The sequence below is a fragment of the Petaurus breviceps genome, unplaced genomic scaffold (assembly GCF_028583685.1).
Source record: "Petaurus breviceps papuanus isolate PSGF00001 unplaced genomic scaffold, PetGlider_PUasm1.0 91133, whole genome shotgun sequence".
NCBI lineage: Eukaryota > Metazoa > Chordata > Mammalia > Diprotodontia > Petauridae > Petaurus > Petaurus breviceps.
In genome coordinates, this window is record NW_027187419.1 from 97,027,816 (window position 1) to 97,049,090 (window position 21,275).

The 21,275-nt window shown below is 39.7% G+C and overlaps 1 protein-coding gene across 2 annotated transcripts in view; it reads left to right on the forward strand.

Moving 5' to 3' along the window:
* The first annotated feature begins 2,619 nt into the window (after window positions 1-2,619).
* NOSTRIN (nitric oxide synthase trafficking) overlaps window positions 2,620-21,275 on the forward strand; it is an 85,769-nt gene continuing 67,113 nt past the window's right edge. For both annotated transcript variants that reach the window (XM_069080819.1, XM_069080817.1), the window contains exons 1-2: window positions 2,620-2,759; window positions 16,830-16,915. In XM_069080819.1, the coding sequence (XP_068936920.1) occupies window positions 2,733-2,759; window positions 16,830-16,915 (113 nt within the window). In that variant the 5' untranslated portion in view covers window positions 2,620-2,732. The remainder of the gene's footprint in view (window positions 2,760-16,829; window positions 16,916-21,275) is intronic.

Genomic DNA, 21,275 nt, shown 5'->3' on the forward strand with positions numbered 1-21,275 from the left:
CCCTGCAGCTTGGTAAGTGGATCTTACAAGGAAATAGCCTATTTATATTAAAATTTCCTAAGAATGAAGTCTTAAAATCGGAGACCACTGGTCGAAAAGAAACCCTGAAAAAATAACCTTACTCTCCCCCTAAAAGGCCACTCCTTCTGAGTGAATAAAGGAAAGACAGAATATTAAACTATGTTTTCCAAATTTATGTCCAAGCTTTTCAGTCTCCACATTATGAGCCTAGGAGACAGTTCTGGGCAAGGACAACAATTAAAATTCAAAATCTCTTAACCCTAATCTGAATCTTAATTCCTGAGTGATTTCATGGTGTGTCTCTAAGGAAAGATCTCTCCCTCCCTCTAGTCTCAGTGCTACAACCCATTTATTTGTGGCATCCACTTAACTTAAGGCCCCCTGACTTGACATCCAAGGGTTCCCACGAAGTGGTTCAGGTGAGAGAAACAAGGTGGCAATACACATGGTAGCCTTTTTGGTCAATTCAACTCAACTACTATGTATTAAACACCTGCTTTGTGCAAGATACTGTTTTGACCAATGAAAATTCAGAGAGTTTCTGGGTAATTAATAGTCAAGTTATTAATCAATAAATTGGTGGTCAGTGATCTCTCTCAGTAACCAAAGACAAAACCATGGAGATTCCTGAATAGTTAAATACATCTGGAAAAGTGGATGTCCCTGACAGGCAAAGATCTACCCTGATTGGTAAACAATTAATGTGGGGGGCTGGGGTGGGGGGGGGGCCCTAAGGGAGTGGGAAGGGTGGACAAGGAAGTGGTCTGAAAGCCTTCAGCTCCTCCAGCTGAGAATAAGGCTTGATCCTGAGACCCAGCTGCCTCCAGCTATCTGGACACTGGCATCCCTCTCCACCCAGACCACTCCTGGAAATTTAGACAAAAAAAATCTAACCCCAAGTATTCAAGTTGAAGGGGGGGGGGTGCGGGCAGAGGTGAAGTTCAAAGGTGAAAGCCCAATGTTTTTAGGGCTGGAATTCACCTAGATTCCATTCTGTTCACACTTTAATCAGAAGTGAGCTTCCCTAGTTGAGTGGGTCCAGCCCAAAATTGGAGAGACTGTCCCTGGAGGATTAGACCAATCTTATCATCGTCCTTCTGAGACTGACTGACCTATAAGGGCTGATCCCTGAATGAGGAAATAAAGGGAGAAAAACCCTCAATCTTAATTTAATAACTGCTTATTAATATAAGAGAAAAATAATAATTTCTCTCCCTATATTAGTCTCTATGCATACAATGACAAGACCAAAGCTGTCACTGATCTAAGGAGCCTAAATACACAAATAAATCAAAATATGTACAAAACAATACAAAGTCATTTCAAGAGGGACAGAGTAACTGGGGATCAGGAGAGGAGGTCAGAAAACACTTCACTTAGGAAATGGTGCCTGAACTGGAGTTTGAAAGAAGCTAGGAATTCTATGAGACAGAGGTGAGAAGGGCAGACATTCCAGGCATGGGGTACCACTTCCTATGCATGAAGACCAGAGATGCAAGATTGTGTACAGGGAGTAGCTAGCAGGCAGTTTGACTGGAATGGAGATTGTGTGAGAGGCAATAATATAAAATGCTAAGAAAGGTAGTTATTATATTGTGGGATGCTTCAATGAACCAGACTAAGGATTTTTTTTTTAAATTTACCCTAGAAGCAATAAGGAGACACTGAAGGTTTTTGAGTAGGGAGATGACATTATGTGACCTATACTTTAAGAAAGTCAATTTAACAGCAGGGTGAAGACTGAAGACAAAGAAAATTTCTACCCACTCTTCTATATTCACAAGTACACTATGATTTGCTGCTACTTCTTTCCCTTTGCACCCCTTCCCTGTAGAATTTTCCTTTTTCCTCTAAAAAAGGCCTCATCATGCTTGGCTCTCCTGGACACCTTGGGCAACAGACTCAATCAAGATAGTTATTATCTGGCCCTATGAATCTTTCCTCCCCACCTCCAAATGCCATATAATTTCAGTTTTAACCTTTGATTTTTTAAAAAAAAATTTATTCATTTCATTGAATATTTCCCAATTACAAGTAAATTTTTTTATCATTTATAAAAAATTTTGAGTACAAATTCTCTTTCTATCTCCTACCTCTCCTCCCTCCTTGAGAAGGCAAGCAATTTGATATTGATTATATGTGTGATGTCATGTAAAACACATTTCCTTATTAGCCATGTTGCAAACGAAAACAAACATAATAAAACAATAAAAACAAAGAGAGTAAATAAAAGTACACTTCAGTCTATACTCAGAGTTCATCTGTTCTCTCTCTGGAGCTGAATAGTATTTTTCATTATGGGTACTTTGGAATTGTCTTGCAATATTGTTTTGATCAGAATAGCTAAATCTGTCACAGTTGATCATTCTTACACTGTTACTGTGTACAATGTTCTCCTATAACCTTTGAATTTTAACCTGGTCTTTAAGTATTTATAGAAATCATTGCCTGACAGAAAAACCATAATAGCTTTCTAGACCTGGAGCTGTTGCCCTACCGGATGGTATTTTGATTATTTTACTCAGGAAATAAATGGGATGAAAGTCCAGGACTGAAGCTTCCTCTCTGTTGTCTTTGGCAAGAATGATGTGTGCCTCTGTGTACGACAGGCCCTTTTGAATCCAGGAAGTCCAGGAAACACCCAGCCTTGATAACAGCTTCGAGAATGCTGGGACCAAGGTAAAAAGACAGAAGCAAAAACTCACTTGAACATGAAGGATCCTTTGACAAACTGCTCAGTGAGTAACTTTGTGTGCATGTGTGTGCACCAGCGTGTGTGTGTGTGTGTGTGTGTGTGTGTGTGTGTGTGTGTGTGTTGGGAGGGCAAGGAAGGGTGCAGAGTTGGGATTCATCTACTAATGGATTTTAAATAGTGACTTTACACACATCAGGACTGCCAAAGACCACGGATGATGAGATACAGACAGCTGTGCAAAAAGCCTGTGGTTTGCTTTAGCTCAGTTTACAACAGCAAAGGGAGAGGTCAGATTATTTCTTGCTTCTTAGCCTAGCAAGTTTATAAGTGTTTTTTCGTTGTGGGTCTGCCTTCATATTCTGGTAGGCTGGATGTGTTCTGGCCAGAGACTACTTCTAAAAGATCCCAAGACCCATATAGAAGATTCAGAAGATACAATTGATACAGAATGCAGGGGCTGAATAGGGGGGGGAAATCTGGGGTTGACTTTTAACATTGAAGTTAAAGACATGATTGAAATAATTTCCTCAATTTCTTAGAACCTCGTTTCTGATCTTTTATTGCAAAAACTGTTCCTTTAAGCTATTCCCTTTTCTGCCCCCTTTTTTTGTAACTGAAATCAAGGTTTAAGGCTATATAGTTAAAAGGTAAAGGGGGATCTAAGGCTGAGAGAACGATCCCTCCAGTGTTCAGACTAGTTTACCAAGGAGTTCATTTCAAACCTGGGAAGATCACTGGAAATGGAATTATGGTTAGATGTACAAAGCAATTCTGACAGTCTTAGCAGAAGCAGTAGAAATCTAAAGTGAGAATCAAGAGGCACCTAGAAAAAAAGACCAAATATTCTTTAGCTATCTGAGCAACCTGAGAACTAGAGAGGGATTTAGATGGTGCAGAAAACTGGAAAACCGGTAGCCCCAAAAGACTGACTGTCGATTCTCTTCTTTTTCATCTTGTTTAATGAAACAAAATAAAAGCCTCTCTAACTTGGAACATATGATGAAAGGAATGGGACTGGGGGAAGACAAGAAAGCAAGATGGAAAAGAAAAAAGGATTATTATTTAAATAAGTTTTGATTATCTGATCAATGCAAGCAGCACAGCCCCAAATTAAACAAAATGACAAGGGACCCACCGAACAACCGCTAGGAATTAGTACATATAAATAAAGCAGACTTACGAAAAATTATTTGATAATGGAATCATGGAAGGATATCTAAGATCAAAAGATCAGAGGTTTAGAGCTGGAAGGGGCCCTCATTTTATAGATGAGAAAACTGAGTCCCAGAGAAGTTGAGTGCCTCACCCAAGGTCACTCAGGCAACCGGCGGCTAAATCCTCCCTCTTGTCACTTCCAGTCAAGCGCTCTTCTTTGCCCTACAAGAAGCATAGGAATAAAAATGATTGTGGGGCATGTGACCTTGGCCAAGTCATTTACCCTTTCTAACCTTCAGTTTCCTCATTTGTGAAACAGGTGTAATAAATTGTCAAGCATCAAATGTGATTATTTGTGCTAACCATTTTATAACTGTAAAATCTTCTATAAATATCAGCTACTGTCATAACATATTATGGCATTTCATACCCTAATAATGGGCTTGGTTGACAATAGGTAATTGATGCCAGATGTGAGAGGGGGTATTCCTAATCAGTCCCAGATGTGGCGGTGAAATTCCCATGACCACTTATCGATACCAGGCTTGAGTGGGGTTGGTTTACTTATAGGAACCATAAATTGGATGAGGATTTCAGTTGTTTACAAGCTGTAATAGTCAACCTTGAGTCATAATCACTCAGAAGCTGCCATCATTAACTGCTTGACACAGGGTTAAAATGCATCAGAAAAGTACAAAACAGTCGCTGCCTATATGTTTTATGGATATTAGTAGCACTTAGCCCAAGTGACTCCATATTGGAGTCCTATCAATTAACTTCAGCATCAAACAATATGTTTCAGAAATCACAAAGATCATATTTAGTGTTTCTATCTTCAAATTTTTATTCTTTCCATATTTATATTTAGGTCCTTCAAGTGAAAAAAAATCCTTTTCCCACCAATATGTTTACAGTGTTTCAGGTTAGGGGCACATTCAAATTAAACAAACTTTTTTCCCATTAGATAAGGAGTTCCTGGAGGACAAGGACTGTCTTTTGCTTCTTGTATTCCCAGTGGGGGCCATTTTCAATTGTCCTGATTTATATCTGGTCATTGGATCCAGATGGCTCCAGAGGAGAAAGTGAGGCTGGTGACCTTGCACTGCCTTGCCTGCCTCACTTAAATCCAATTCACTTACAGGTCATGACGTCACCTTCCTGATGTCATGGTCCTCTTCGAGAATCAAGGACAAACAATGACAAAAATCCCCAGCACTTAGCAGGTACCTAGCACAGAGTAGGCACTCAATTAATGTTTATTGATTGATAATGGCCTATATGTAAAAGGGACAGGAATTATAAGGAAGACAGAGAGATGAAAAAAAAATATTCGACAGTGGGTAAAAGAGGGACTAGGTTCCTGCAGAATTCAATGAAAAATTATTTTTTTGCAGAACAAAAGTAATCAGGCAAGGACAAGAATTAGGAAGGATTTAAAAAAAAAAAACTTCCCCAAAACACTACTAGTTCCCCCTGAGTAATTATAATAGTTTGCTTTCCTTTGTGTCCCCCAGTGCCTGGCAAATAGTAGGTGCTTAATAAATGCTTATTGACTGACATTTCAATAAAAGTTTTGTAGCTTTGTGTGATAGGTAGTGAAAGCATTATTATTCCCGTTTAATAGATGAAGACAATCAATTTCGGAGAGAATAGTAATTCTCAACCCCCTACCTTCACCCCTTCAGCCACACCAATAAATAAAGTGTTGTAGCTCTAGATCTCAGTTCTGCCTTAAACTCTTTGGTCAAGCAGATTGTTGTCCTGTGTAAGGACACTCTCATCTTGCTCCTCAAAGACATGTATCGGGGCGGCTAGGTGGCGCAGTGAATAGAGTACCAGCCCTGAAGTCAGGAGGACTTGAATTCAAATGCAGACTCAGACACTTGACACATTTACTAGCCGTGTGACCCTGGGCAAGTCACTTAACCCCAATTGTCCTGCCTCTCCCTTCCAAAAAGCAAAAATAAAATAAAATAAAAAGACATGTATCATTAACAGCAGTATAGAAACTAGTTTGTGCAGTTCTGAGGTGACCACATACAACTCTAGTGGGTTTCTCTGAAGCAGGTTTCTTTCAAACTTTTTTTTAAGTCCCATCAGCAGTGGGGGCAGGGTTCTAGCTGAGCACTGAGATTTTCCCCTGAACCAATGAAACAACCACCCTATGTAACGTAATGCCTAATGTAATTTTGTGATCTTGGGAGAAGTGAGAAGAAATAGCACCTAAATATAACATTTGCAAAACACTTTACAAATACTACCTCATTTTATACTCACAACAACCTTTGGAGGTAGGTGCTATTATTATCCCCATTTTACAGATGAGGAAATTGAGGTAGGCCATGATCAAGTGACTTGACCAGCTTCACACAATTAATAAGTATCTGAGGCTGAATTTGAACTCAGATCTTCCTGAATCTAGCACTTTAACTGCCAAACCAACCTAACTGAAAATGATAATAATTAACAACAACTAACATCTATATAATGCCTACTATGTGGGACTATGCTATAAGCCGAACAATTACTATCTCATTTGATCCTCATAATAATCCTGGGAAATTGGTGCTATTATTACCCCTCATTTACAAATAGGGAAACTGAGGCAGGTGGAAGTTAAATGACGTGACCAACTTCACACAATTGGTATCTGAGGCAATGTTGGAACTCAGGTCTTCCTGGGTCTAGTACTCTGTCCACTATACCTAGCTGAGAAAGTGTCTTTTTATCGGTCCAATACTCTTAACAAATCAACATCAAGCATTTATTGAGTCCTTACTATGTGCCAGTCTCGGTGTTAGACGCTTAGGGATACAAACATAAAAGTAAGAGAGACCCTGCTCTCAAAGAACTTATATTCTAATAGAGTATAAAAGACAAGTGGTAGGGTGGTGTCCACCATGGAAGGAAATGTTGGTCTGGGGTAGGCAGTCCCAGGATTTAAGAGTGGCGTCTATAGATTGTCAGGCTCTTTCTAGTGGCTGTGGTAGTATTGATTTGATCATTGTTCCCAACGTAAAGGGAAGAGGGAAGAGAGGACATGATATTCATGCAGCATCAGGGCACATGGCAAGATGGGATGTGAGGTTTGATCTGGACCACCTAGGTATGGTTAGTTGGGTGTCACTCACCCATCCAATAATCAGTACAGTTCTGCCCAGTATAGTATAGTTGATTGGATTAACCCCCTTCCCCACCCCAGGAAGGTTGTGGGGTCTTTAGAGGTTCTATCTGGAAGATCTCTGTTCCAGGTTGAGAAAGCAGAGTCAGGAGAGATGTTTAGAGATCTAGGCTGGGGAAGCTCCCCTGTCCTGATAGCTAGCTAGATGCTAGCATGTGCTGTATTTAGATGGAAAGGGCTATTGAAAGGTGATTGTTAAATTTTCATTGTAAGCATTTACAACTCAGAAATCAGCAAGCATTATAAATCAGGGCTTGATTTGTTGTTTTGTTGCTTATCTAGATGAGAGAAAGTGATGGATAATATATTAATAATGCAGATTAGACTTAAAAGTATGCCAACAATCAACCGTCACTAAAAATATACCTTCATAGTGCTCGACTACAAAATATAACAGGCTCTACATATAGAAGACAGAAGCAAAACATTTATCCTGCCACCAGAAAACCCCAACACCAGGAAACTGAATCCATCATAGCAACACAGAAGTTAATGAACCACAACTAACAGAGAGCCACACCACCCTTTAGCTTTCCCACAAACCAATAAAAGCTGAGCTGTCATAGCAGTTGCAAAAAGCCCAACTTTTACTCAGAAGCCTAACTCCTTGATTGAGCACCCTTTCTCTCTCTCTCAGTCTAACTTGCTCTGACTCCCAGTTTCCTGTGGGCTCTGTTCCACCCTTCAGCAAACTCCTCCTACCACAAGCTCCATGTGACTACATTCAGCCTTCTAAAGGGCAGAGTTTATTTTCAAAGCAGGGAAGGTCTTCAAATTCCCTTGGGCTTATTTAGGGGCAGGGAAGATCTTCAAATTCCCACTACCATTACACGTGCATGCATTTTTGTTTTAGGGGGTAGGGAGAGTCAGTTGTTAAACATTTACTAGCATATCCTTTCCTAAATGGGGATGGGGGGGGCAGAAATGATAAAAATAAAGGCAGTGTAGTGAAAAGGAAAGAGCTCTAGCCTTAGATCCAGGAAACCTTAGTTTGAATCTTTACTATATGATGGACAAGTTCAATTCATTTCTCTGAGATTCAAAGTCTATATGTATAAAAGAGAAATAATCTTCTCTACCTGTGAACCTCAGTCTTTTCCTCTGTAAAGTGAAGATAGGTGTAGTCCCTGTGTTACACTGCTGTGGTGAGAAAATTGTCACCAAAGTAGAGTGATAAGTGTCAGATTTTTTTTAAATCACTGAACACTGATCAAATCATACTATTTCTTTTCTTGTGCGAGCTTTAACTGTACTTAGAAACAAATGACCCCTTGCAAGAAGACAAATGACAATATAAAAGATAAGTAAATAACTCTATTTAGAAACTTAAAATATGAAGGAAAATTAAATGATTTTGTTAAAATACATAAAGTCTCCTACTTGCAAAATACCGCCGTGAAATCCTATCAAACTTCTCTGTGACCCTCCTGTAACCAGGGAAGCAAATTGTTCAACCATCCCTGAAAGAAAGTGGACAGTGAGCCCATCTTATTTCATATCTACACAGCAGGGACTGTTTTTTCTTTTTATTTCCAGTGCTTGGTAAAGTGCAGGGGTGTACACAGTAAGATTTTTTTTTTTAAAAGCAATCGGGGTTAAGTAACTTGCTCAAGGTTACACGGTCAGTTATTTCTGGGTGTGGTGCTAAGTATCTGAGCCCGGATTTGATCCCAGGTCATCTCAACACTGGGGCCGGTGCTCTTACTCACTGAGCCACCTGGCCGCCCCCTACACAGTAAGATCTTAATAAATACTTATTGATTAACTGAGTGTACTTACCCGGAGCTAATGTGATTGGCTGAATTAATTGTGGGATCTTTAGCTATCTGTGTTCAGAATTTGCCAAGGTACCAGTAACCAACATATCTTTGGAAAGCATCTATTCAATCAAACCAATCTAATCTCCTCCAATGAAATAGTGACAGGTCTGATAGATCAAGGACTTCTGAGGCTGATTCATATGACAGATTAGTAAAATACAGTTTGGATCAAGGGCTAAAGTGATTTTATCCAAGACACCTCTCCCCCAACTTTCTCCTCCTTTCCCTTTTTCTCTCCTCTCTTCTCTTATCTCTTTTCTTGTCCTGTCTGTCCTTTCTTTTCCTCTCCTCTCCTTCTCATTTCCTCTCTTTCCCTTTGTTCCCCTCCCTGTAAAAGGTCTTTTCTTGCTAGATCATAAGAATCACAGGATTTTTCACCTATCCCTAATAATGTATGTTCTGATCCTTTAGACAGGACATATTTCTCAATAATCAGAAGTGTTTTTATACAGGATGTCGGGTGTTTCTGGCTTCCAGCGATACTTGTTCTTCCCAGCTGAGCCTAAAGTAGATACAGGGAACATATTTAAATGACTATGGAACAACAAGAACCCTTCTTCCCCACCTCTCCTCTCTTCTTTCTTCCCCTTCCCTCTCTCCTACTCGCTCTTCTCTTCTTTTTTGTATCAGTTCTTAACTGCAGTCATAGAGCTTAGATGCAGTTTCACTAAAGAATGAGACAGATCTCGAATGTAACATGCAATTGGCCTTTTATCCTGTCATGTTACTCACACAAGGAGAGGTTCAGGGCCTAAATCACAATGCCCATTCTCATAAGCATGGAGGAGCTGGAGCAAGTAGGGAAGGATTCAGAAGGTCTCAGGAACCATGGGTGGATTGGTCTTTAGGATGCAGAAGCAGGAGAAAAAGAATTGTCTTTGGGAGAGACCATTCTCAGACAAGCACATCAGAGATGAACTCCGGTTAAGGTGAATCTAGGAAGATTTAAACAGTTGCTAATTGAATATCCAGTCTTTCCTATGCAGGCTTTAGTCTTCATTTATAGTTTTTGGTGACTGCATTTGCTCACACTGAACAGGACCTGGGAGGTTATGATCCAGCTTTAAATCCATGATTACAATAGGTTTTAGTACCTTTTCCTGTGAGGTAGTTAATAATATATTATGTTTATCTTCTGACTAGGGCCAAGTCCAGTTCTGGCCTGGTAGCAAGCCAGCTCTGCCTCTTTTAGCCTGTGACAGACAGACAGCTTGGCAGCGGGACTTTTCCACAATTGCAGATTTGTTTCCAGGGCCTGAAACAATGGGTAATGTCTGTGGCCTTCATGGTGATTTCCAAGGTCCCAGAGCTACTCCCAATTTACTTCCCAACTTGCTCCCTGAGCCTTGAAATCTCCCTAATAATGGATCAAGCCTTTGTTTCCATGATCAGATGTAACACTTAAAAAGGGATTCTCCCCAAGAGAAGTAATTCTTTTATTTAAATTTTCTTCTAGGGGAAAGAATTAATTGAATTAATAAACATTGATTAAGGATTTACTGTGTGTCTGCCTCCACAATTGACACTGTGCATGCCAGGCTCTATACTTGGCACTAGGGAGAAAAAGACTAACAGAAAGTCCCTGCCTTCAAGGAGCTTACATTCTCCTAGAATAAATAAATAGGATAGGCAAATTGAAAATAATACCGTGTTTCCCCGATAATAAGACACTGTCTTATTAATTTTTTTTGGACAGAAAAACACCAGAGGGCTTATTTTCAGGGGAGGGCTTATTTTAATGAACATTGACAGCAATTTTAATAAACAGGTAAATGTGAACAAAAAAATGTACCTTTATTCAATAAGCAAATCTCTGGGGAAGAACAGGATGACGTGCTCACTGCTGCAGCTCTGATTGGATGCAGCTTGGAGCGCGGCGTGCGTTTCACCTGGGGGGGGAGACAGTGCATACAGAGGGTACCGTAGTGTAGCATGTAGCGCAGGGGATCACCTTCACTACAGTAGCAATCTCAATAGGGCTTATTTTCGGGGGAGGGCTTATTTTAGAGGAATCTTACACAGTAAGGGGAGGGCTTATTTTCGGGATAGGTCTTATTATCAGGGAAACACGGTATGAGCTGGAAGAGGAGCTGTGGTGACTAATTAGATGAGATTTGAAGGAAACAGGATTCTAAAAGATAGAGGTGAGGAAAGATGGAGGTAGGTGGCCTGTACAAAGGTTGAGACTACAGCAATTAAGTCAGTTTGGCTGGGTTGTGTAGATAATGCATTAAGGGACACTATTTGAAACAAATACAGAAAAGTCAGCAGGCCTGATCCAAGATGAGAAGGACTTAAATACCAAACTGAGGAGTTTGTGTCTCATATTCATCATGGGAAACCATTGATGACTATTGAGATTGGGGGTAGAATCTTAGACCTGCCTTAGGCGGATTCTTTTGGCTGCCTGGAGGATGATTTTAGAGGGATACAAATGAAAACAGGAAGATCAATAGGTGTTGGTGGGAGGTGAGCAGGGTTTGAACTAGACCGGTAACGACATGAGTGGTCAGAAGGGAATATTAAGGTGAAACTGACAAAATGTGGCAACTGATTGGCCATGGGGAATGAGAAAGAGCAAAGGAAGAGCTGAAGATGAGAAAAAGTCAAGATGGGAGCGGGCCAATAGCGGACACTGGGAGCGCCAAACAACTCTCTATTTCATAATTTGGCTTGTGGGTATCTCAGCAGCATTAAGGCAAGTCACTTAACCCTATTGGGTCTCAGTTTCCTCATCTGCAAAATGAAGTGTGTCTTGATGAATTCTAATATCCCTTCCAACTATTACATAATGTGTGTGTGTGTGTGTGTGTGTGTATGCTTTGGTCATATCGATGAAGCAATTTATGAATGAGTTGCATTTGGGGCAGAATTTGTAATTGATTTGCTCTCATATTCTCATCCCTGTTATTTCTTAAAGTTTACTTTCCATTCATCTTTGAGCTTGACTAAATTGCATACACTAAAAACTCTTGGTGCAACTATAAATCAGTGACATGTTATTGAGATCAGTCAGTCAGGAACAGCTACACGGTACAGTGAATAGAGCACTGGCCCTGGAGTCAGGAGGACCGGATTTCAAATCCAGCCTCAGACACTTGAGACACTTACAAGCTGTGTGACCTTGGGCAAGTCACTTAATCCCAATCGCCTTGCCTTCCCCTCTCCAACCGCCCCCCCCCCCCAAAAAAAGAGTGTAGTCAGTCAACAGGCATTAAGCATTTATTGTGTGCCAGGCACTATGTTACATCCTGGGGATACAAAGAGAGGCAAAGGACAATCACTGTTGTCAGAAAACTAATAGTCCAATGGGTGAGACTACATGTGTACAACTGTGTGCAAGTAATATACAGGATAATCTGGGAATAATCAACAGGCAATCTTTTTCACCAGGTTAGAACTCAATCCTTCAAAAGTAAACAGTCTCTGCCTAAAAAGGTAGCCGAAGTAGTGCGTTATGGATAGAACTCTGGACCTGGAGTCAGGAAGGCCTGAGTTCAAATCCTACCACTTGCTAACTGTGTTATCCTGGGCAAGTCACTTAAATTCTGCCTCAGTTTCCTTCACTGTAAAAGAGATAATAATTGCACCTATCTTACAGAGTTGTGAGAATCAAATGAGATAATATTTGTAAAACACTTTAAAGCCTGATACATGGTAGATGTTAGATAAATGTCCCAGGGGTGGGGAACCTGTAGCCTCGAGGCCTCATGTGGCCTTCTAGGTCCTTAGGTGCAATCTTTTGATTGAATCCAAGTTTTACAGAACAAATCCTTTTATTGAGGGTATTTGTTCTGTGAAGTTTGGATTCAGTCAAAGGGCCACACTTGAGTACCTAGAGGGCCACATGTTGTCTCGAGGCCGCAGGTTCACCACCCCTGGATCCTTTTCCTCTGTTTTCATTATATTTTACAAAAAAAAAAAAAATCAAGCTAAAGATGAATGGGAGAAGTGTTAGTTTTGGAGATAAAAGGGTCCCTAGTTCAAATAGTGCCTCTGAGTTTACTAGTTGTGTGACTCTTAGTAAGACATTTAATCTCTCTTAACCCTAATAACTATATCTGTAAAATGGGAATAATTATTTCTGTGATACTTACCTTATCTGAGCGGTAATAGGATCAAATGATGCAATGTTTGAAAAGCATTTTGTGAAACTTATAATGCCAAATGAGTGACAGCTATTATTGTTATTAAAAATAATAATTAATATTGATATGGTACTTACTATGTTCCAGACACTGCAGTAAGTGCTTTACAATTATCTCACTTGATCCTCATAACAACCCTGAAAGGTAGATACTGTTATTATTCCCATTTTACAGATAAGGAAACTGAGGCAAACAGGTTCATTGACTTGCCTAGGATCACACAGCTAGTAAGTGCTGGAGGTCAAATCTGCTAGTGTTACCTACACAGCTATTATTATTAGGAAATTCTTGATTTCAGTTTGGCATCATAGGCAAATTTAGTTATCTGACTACAAAAAACCAGATGTACAGTTAAAATATGGCAAAGGTTGTTTGATACATTCTAAAGACAGCTATGTCAGGTGGGCAGCCAGAACGTTCCAGTGGTACCTTCATGGTATCAGGAGGAAGTGAGGAAGGACTCCAGGATATTGAGTGAACTGCTTGTAGGGACCATATGATAGGCAGGCATGGGTATGTTGTGTGTGTGTATGTGTTTTTTTTTTTTAAGTTCATTCAACTTCCTTTTCATTTCTTCTTCTTTTTTTTTTGTAAATTTTAAACACAAAACGGGAAAAAGAAAAAAAAATTGCCATGTATACAGCAGAACATAAGAGAGAATTCAATATAAAACAGTAAATTTACATTTTAAGAATTCCTATATAATAAATACTACACATTTTCAAAGCTACCCAGCTTTTCTTTGCTTCCTTGTAGGTTTCTTTGTTCTCCATTGTATACTTTTTACTTTATTTTTCCCCCTCTATTCCCCATTACTCTAAAGAAAGCTATAATTAAACATGTAGATTATATAGATATATATATATACCATATACATATGTATGTATATATAAATATACATAAATATCTATACACATATATATGACTGTACTATGCACATTTCCACTTGTGATCTCTTTCTCTGAAGGTGGATAGCATCTTCCTTCCTAAGTCCAAGTATTTCCATGTTTTTCTAAGTCAGTCAACTCATCATTTCCTATACCACAGTAATATTCCAACCCAATCACATCCTTTCTGAGATTGTCTATGGAAGTTTTTTCCTCCAATTTTATTCATTCCCTATATATTTGGCTACATAGGTTTTATTTATGCAAGAAAATTTTAATTTAAAACAATTGAAACTATTTTACACTTCAGCAAAGCATTCAACCTTATAATTTAAAGTCTGATACTGCTTAATCTACTTCCTTTACATCTTCCCCCCCCCCCTGGTTTCTTTGAAATTCCTGACCTTTTGTTCTACCAGATGAACTTTGTTATTATTTTTTCTAACTCAGTAAGATAGTTTTTTAGCACTTAAATTGGGAGGGCATTGAGGAAATAGATTAGTTAGGTAAAACTGTCTCTTTTTTTTGCTTTTTTTAACTTACCCAACCCTCCAAGAGTCCCTTATCCTCTCCCCAATCCTATTCCCCACACTGTCCATGAGATGAAAATTTCTAAGGCTGATGCTCTCTCTCTCTCTCCCCAGCTGCCCCTGGGGCTTGTTGCTTATTGATTTTGCAGAGTTGGCCTGGAGGTGTTTGCACTTCACTCACGACAAACCTCTGTCCTTGGAGGTTGAGTCTTTCCTGGGGTCTTCTCAAGTTGTCTTAGGAGGACAATTGCTTTAGACCAACTTTTGTTTATTTCCTTTGTTCTTCCTTCCCTCTGAGGCAATATTCCATCTTTTTTTGTGGAGGAAATTTGGAGAACTGAAAGTTTTCTGACATACTCCACCATCTTCCCAGAATCCTCTTCCTCAGCTGTATTCATCATCACTGAAAGAAATTCTCAAATCAATAAGATCCCTCTTAGATGATAAGATCATTTATGAGAACTGAGTAGGTCATTGACCCAACTATGCTCAATTCTACTATATTTAGGGAGGAGGGAAGCAAGAAGAGGACTTGATAATATAATAAAACTACTCATATATTGGCAAGTTGTTTCTATCAAAAGCCAAAATGGGATGATTCCTTTTCCTGCAGGTGAATTTCAGATATATTTCACAACTACTAATAAATGCAAATTATTGCCATTGGCATCCATATTACCCTTGTCGGTATTGCCAAGGTTATCGCTGTTTTCTTTGTTAAGTCAAATCTCCCTTAACCCCTGGTCCAGGCCCAACATCTTTCCCTGGAATCCAAGGACACATAGACAGGTAGGGTGTGGGTGCTTTAAAATATGTCTGTCCGGGGGCTTTTTGTTTTATTTTTTTTGGAGGGGGGAAGGCAAGGCAATTGGGGTTAAGTGACTTGCCCAAAGTCACACAGCTAGTAAGTGTGTCAAGTATCTGAGGCTAGATTTGAACTCAGGTCCTCCTGACTCCAGGGCTGCTGCTCTATTCACTGTGCCACCTAACTGCCCCCCTCTTTTTTTAAAAAATAATTTATCATTTCATCACTGCCTCTCTGAAAATAGGGGACTAGATCAGGTCATTTATCAAGATTCCTTCCATATCTACAATTCTATTACTGCGGGTTTACCAAGGGATATCAATAAATGACACTGTGACACAGGAATGACTGATAGTCTCACGGATAAAAGAAGAATTTGAGAAGTAGATAGAGATAGAGAGCTGGCCCTGAAATCATAAGAACCTGAATTCAAGGCCCACTTCTAATACACACTCACTGTGTCACCCTCGGCAAGTCACATAACTTCTTAGGGCCCTACAGTCATTTTCTAAGTTTATATACTGCAGAGAAGGTGCCCACCTGCAATTATGGAGGAGTCTCCTCACCTGGAAATTCCCTATATGAATGAAATCATAGGTCCAGCCCCTATCCTTACAGTTTATGAAGGATGAGCTTTCCTCTCAAGCCCCTAAGCCATGCATCACCCAATCCAGTCCAGTATTTGCACTGTACAATATAAACCCCTGTGTTTATCTAATCCTATCCCACCTCTCCAATGGCACATGTGAAAAGGAAGGTGAAACTCTCCTACATTATTGGATGTCCCCAATGTGTCAGAAGGGTACACAGCAGAAGCCACCATTTGAACTTTTCATTTTGTGATTTACATCTTATGGTAATTACTATAAAAAATTAACTTATACCTAAAACCAAAGCACGAAAGCTTTCTGCTTGGTGCTTTTAAGTCTACGTACTGAATGGATCCATTTTAAATGCTTAGTTCAAGAGACTCAGTTCATTAACAAAAGGTCATTCTTATCACTAGAGGTGAAGGGGACAAAGAGGAGAATGAGACAAAACCTTTATTCACAAATACCTAACTTAAGGTATTAAATTACAACACATTTGCATTTTCTAGGATGACAATGTGATATTTCTCAGCAAAGATAAACTAATATTATTGGTTTAGGATTTGGTGGTGAACAGCAAAAAATATTTGTCCATAGTTTCAGTGGTTACAAAAAAAAAGACAAGTTAAATATTTACAGCCCATTCCAAAGAATGACCTTAATTTCTCCTTCTTTATATGTACTTTGCAATCAATTGGAAAGAACTGGTAGTGCTGAGTGTCAGAAACATCTACAATCCATATAGACATTATTGCTGATTTTTCATGAAATGCGATCCATGCAAAGGATGTACCCAGGCCTAGGAGAAAAGTCCTATGGGATCTTCATAAGAGTCAGGCAGAATATACCTAATCTTCCTTTTAGGATTTAATCCAAAGGACACGTATGCCAGTTATAATCATTTAAAAGGAGATTTCCAGGTTTAAAAGTGTCCTGGGTTCACAGTGAACCTTTGTCCAATAGTACTCATTTTCCTTCTCTGTCTGTTTTGTTTCAGTATAATAAAGTGTACAAGGACCTTAAGGAAGTTTCTCAAAATGGAGAGAATTTCTGCAAACAGCTCACGTCCATCCTTCAACAAAGGTACAGTACAGATGTTGGCAGTGGGGGCTGCTATCTCTTTATTTGCAATGAGAGACATGATTAGAGATTTCCAGATGCCCTGCTTTCTAGAACACAGTGTTCTGTATTTTTCTGCTTGAGAGCTTGGTTGGAATAGTGATTATTCTTCATCTCTTGGAATATAACTTGGGCTCCATTAAAATGACAAAGCAGTTCTACAGGAAAAGCCTTTTCCATTTAATACTTGGTTGACTTGTTTGTAAACTTTCCTGGTGTTCTGGAAAGGGTGTGAAAATAAGAAATTGGCTCCAAATCAGCCCAGGTCTGATCTCATTTAGAATGTAAGCTGTGGTTTTGGAATCCTAGTGCCAGTACAAAGTAAATGCTTAATCAATGCTTCTTGGTGGGGGGATTAGAATGAGCAACAAAGAGGTCTGAAAGAAATCTTAAGGGGTCTTCCAGTCCTTCCCCCATGTCTAAACAGAACTGCACATTAGCCTTACACATGGGTATCTAGCTTATACTTAGATTTCTTCTGAAAATATGTCTTAATTTATTACAGCGATTCATTTCTGAATTTAAAAACCCTGTAGCCAAGGGTCTTTTATGCCACTGAGGGCAAGCAATCCACTCTGATTTTCTCCTCCTCTCCCCTTCCTTCTTCCCCCATCTCTCAAAAATTTTTATTTCTCTGCTAACAGCAAAGTGAAAGGATTTGCATGTCTATAGGGGGTAGATTGGATGGTGAAAAAAGGATAAACCTCAGCCAGAAAATGTTTTTTTGGGCAGTTAGGTAGCATAGTAGATAGAGTGCAGGGCCTGAAATCAGGAAGACTCATCTTCCTCATTCAAATCTGGCCTCAGATAATTACTAGCGGTGTTGCCCTGGGCAAGTCACTTAACCCTGTTTGCCTCAGTTTCCTCATCTATAAAATGATCTGGAGAAGGAAACGGTGAACCATTCCAGTATCTTTGCCAAGAAAACCCCAAAAGGGGTCACAGTGAGTCGGCCACAACTGAAACAATTGAACAACCAGGGCAAGAAAATGGCTTTATTAGTCACAAACTGAGTGATTTTAACACATGATCAACCCAATATGCAAATAACAACTTCTACCTTGCAGTTCTTATTGTGTTTGTGACTTGGTCAGGTAATGGAATGAGATCAGAGCCACAATCTGTAGGGCCTCAGCCCTCTAGTTGCCCACCAAGTTAGATACATGTGATATTCAAATAGGAGGCCCTGAATGCCATTAGCCACGTACTTCATGGGGCCATTGTGAAGAAAAAGTTTCATCTGCTTCAGATCACCGTCAACATGTGAGCTGCCACAGTTATGACTGACTGGAATAAAGGGGGAGTGAAAGAAGGAACCTGAGGGATTGTTTCCTGATACACCTTGCTGTTTCCTTCTGGATTTTTTCCCTCTGCATAGCCATATTTTGTTGGCTTTCCTCTTACAAATCTAGATTCACGATCTGAATAGTCTGCAAGCAGGGGTATGCTGACCCAGCTCCCAGGTGTGTACATTTTGGGGTAGGAGGAGAAGATAGATCTAGTTGTTAAACTTTTAACAGCATATCCTTGCCTTCACGGTCCTTAGTTCAGTATTGGACTCAAGGAAGTCCAATGGCATGTTGATTGATGCTATCATAGAGTACACAGAATAACATGAGGATACATGTATATACCTTCACTGCCATCCAGTTTCTCAGGTCCTCCTCTCAGGTCGTCTCTGAAAACCAGCCCTGCTCAAGGCTGGGGGCAGGTGAGGTCTAGGAAGCAGCAATGGTTTGGGATATCCGTTTTTCATACTCTGGAACCTTTTCAAATACACTCAAAAAGGAGAGGCGTATTCCTTGGCACATTTTGAATGCACTGGTTATGATTAGGTGAGATAAAGATGAACACAGGGGGTGGTAATAATCCTTTGAAATCAGGAGGTACCCCTACACATACATCAGTTATCTCTGCTGTTTCTGTTTACCCGTCTCTCTTGCTCCTTCTGGAGTAAAGGGCCCAGTCTGCTTGGACTGCATTAATATCTCACCTCTATTCCCTCCGCTGTTAGTTTTGGTCCATTTTCGTATGTTCTCAGTCTTGAGAAGATTAGCATGGCCATCTGTTCTTGGCCACGCCATTAGTGAACGATGGCATCCGTCCACAAACATTTTTGAGGTTTGCAAACACTCCCTGACTAAGGCAGGAACAGATGCAGGCATTTAAATGACTAGGGATTTCTCCCTTCATACTTTACCTATAGGAAGGAGATGGGAGAAAAGTAATTTTAAAATCTGAAGAGCATGACAGCTTGGGGCAATTACATGGATCTCACCAGTAGATACACCAATGACCTAAACACAAAGGATTAATTAAAGTTCTATAGTTAAATTGACAGAGGAGAAACTATTGTAGGTGTGTCCTGCTTTAGGCAATAGTTTAATCCAAGGAATCAACACAAATTTGCTAAGCAGCCAAGAACTGTCCTACACTCCTGACTCTCCATGCTTTCTCTACAAGGCCCTAGAAACCTCTTCTCCCTGGAAACTTAACCTGTCCTTGGACTACTTCTCACAGAAACAGAAGTAACCTCTGTCCCTGGAGCCTCTTGGTCTGATTGGCTGGTCTTCTCAGAACCCCCATGTAGTTTATTTTTTGAAATTTTATTTTTAATTTTACTGATACCTTTCTTTTTAGTTTTCAACACTCACTTTTATAAGACTTTGAGTACTAATTTTTTTTCTCCCTCCCTCCCCAAGACGGCATGCAATCTGATATAGGCTATACATGTAACAATCATATTGAACATATTTCCACATTAATCATGTTGTGAAAAAAGGATCAGAACAAAAGGGAAAAACCATGAGAAAGAAAATAAAGAGAGAAAATAATATGCTTCTATCTGCATTCAGATTCCATAGTTCTTTCTCTGGATGAGGATAGTATTTTCCATCATGAGTCTTTTGGAATTATCTTAGATCATTGTATTGCTGAGAAGAGCTAAGCCTATCAGAGTCGGTCATTGCACAATGTCGCTATTACTGTGTACAATGTTCTTCTGGTTTTGCTCACTTCACTTAGCATCAGCAGAACCCCCATTTTATTTTATTTTTTAAATTTTTTAATTAATTTGTTTCCTTTTAGTTTACAGGATTCAATTACACAATTCCTTGAGTTTCACATTTTGTCCCCCTCCCTCCCCTCCCCCCCCATGACAGCATATAGTCAAGTATAGGATCTGTAAATACATTCACATTATACATTAGTCAGGTTATAAAGATGGATTGTATCAGCTGGAATGAAAAATGGTAAAAAAGACACAAAATCAAACAAGAGAAGGAAAAAGATCAGGTATTTTGCTTCCACATGGATATAAACTTTTCTAGTTCTTTCTCTGGATGCACATATCTCCATCATGAGTCTTTTGGCATTGACTTATATCACTGCATTGCTGAGAAGAGTCTAGTCTATCAAAGTTGGTCATCACACATATGTTGTGTCTGTAATTGTGTACAAATTTCTCCTGAAGAACCCCATTTTAAATAGGGTACCCAGGGCAGTCATGTTTTCATTCCTCTCCAGGCTGTGCCTCTGACTCCTGTACACCATCACCACCATCTTAACCCACTCCTTAATTTTTAGCTACCTTTTATATGCAGTTTTCCGCCATTAGAATGTAAGCTCCTTGAAGGCAGGGAATGTCTTTCTTTCTATTTGTATTTGTATTCCTTCCTCTTGGGCAGGTAGGTGCTGCAGTGGAAAGAATACTGGTGCCATGCCCCACCCCTCCCTCTCCCCATCCCCACCAAGTCTGGAAGGCTCATCTTCCTGAGTTTGAGTCTGACCTCAGATACAACTAGCTGTGTGACCCTGGCCAAGTGACTTAATCCTGTTTGCCTAAGTTTCCTCAGCTGTAAAATGAGCTGGAGAAGGAAATGGCAAACCTCTCTAGCATCTTTACCAAGAAAACCCCAAATGGGTGACAAAGAATAGATCACAATTGAACAATAAAAAAAGCAATGGTGGCAAACTCAAATAGAAATGGGGGTCACTAAACCATGCAAAGGATCCCTGTGGTGCTTATGGTGACTCAGAAAACCACATATTAACTTTATATTGTATTTATTTATTTTATTAAACATTTCCCAATTACATTTTAATCTGGTTCAGTCCACACCCACTCATGAGTGATGACTTTATGTTTGACACCTCCAATTTTGTGTGTGTGTGTGTGAGAGAGAGAGAGAGAGAGAGAGAGAAGAAGAAGAAGAAGAAGAAGAAGAAGAAGAAGAAGAAGAAGAAGAAGAAGAAGGAGGATGAGGACGAGGAGGAGGAGAAGAAGAAGAAGAAGAAGAAGAAGAAGAAGAAGAAGAAGAAGAAG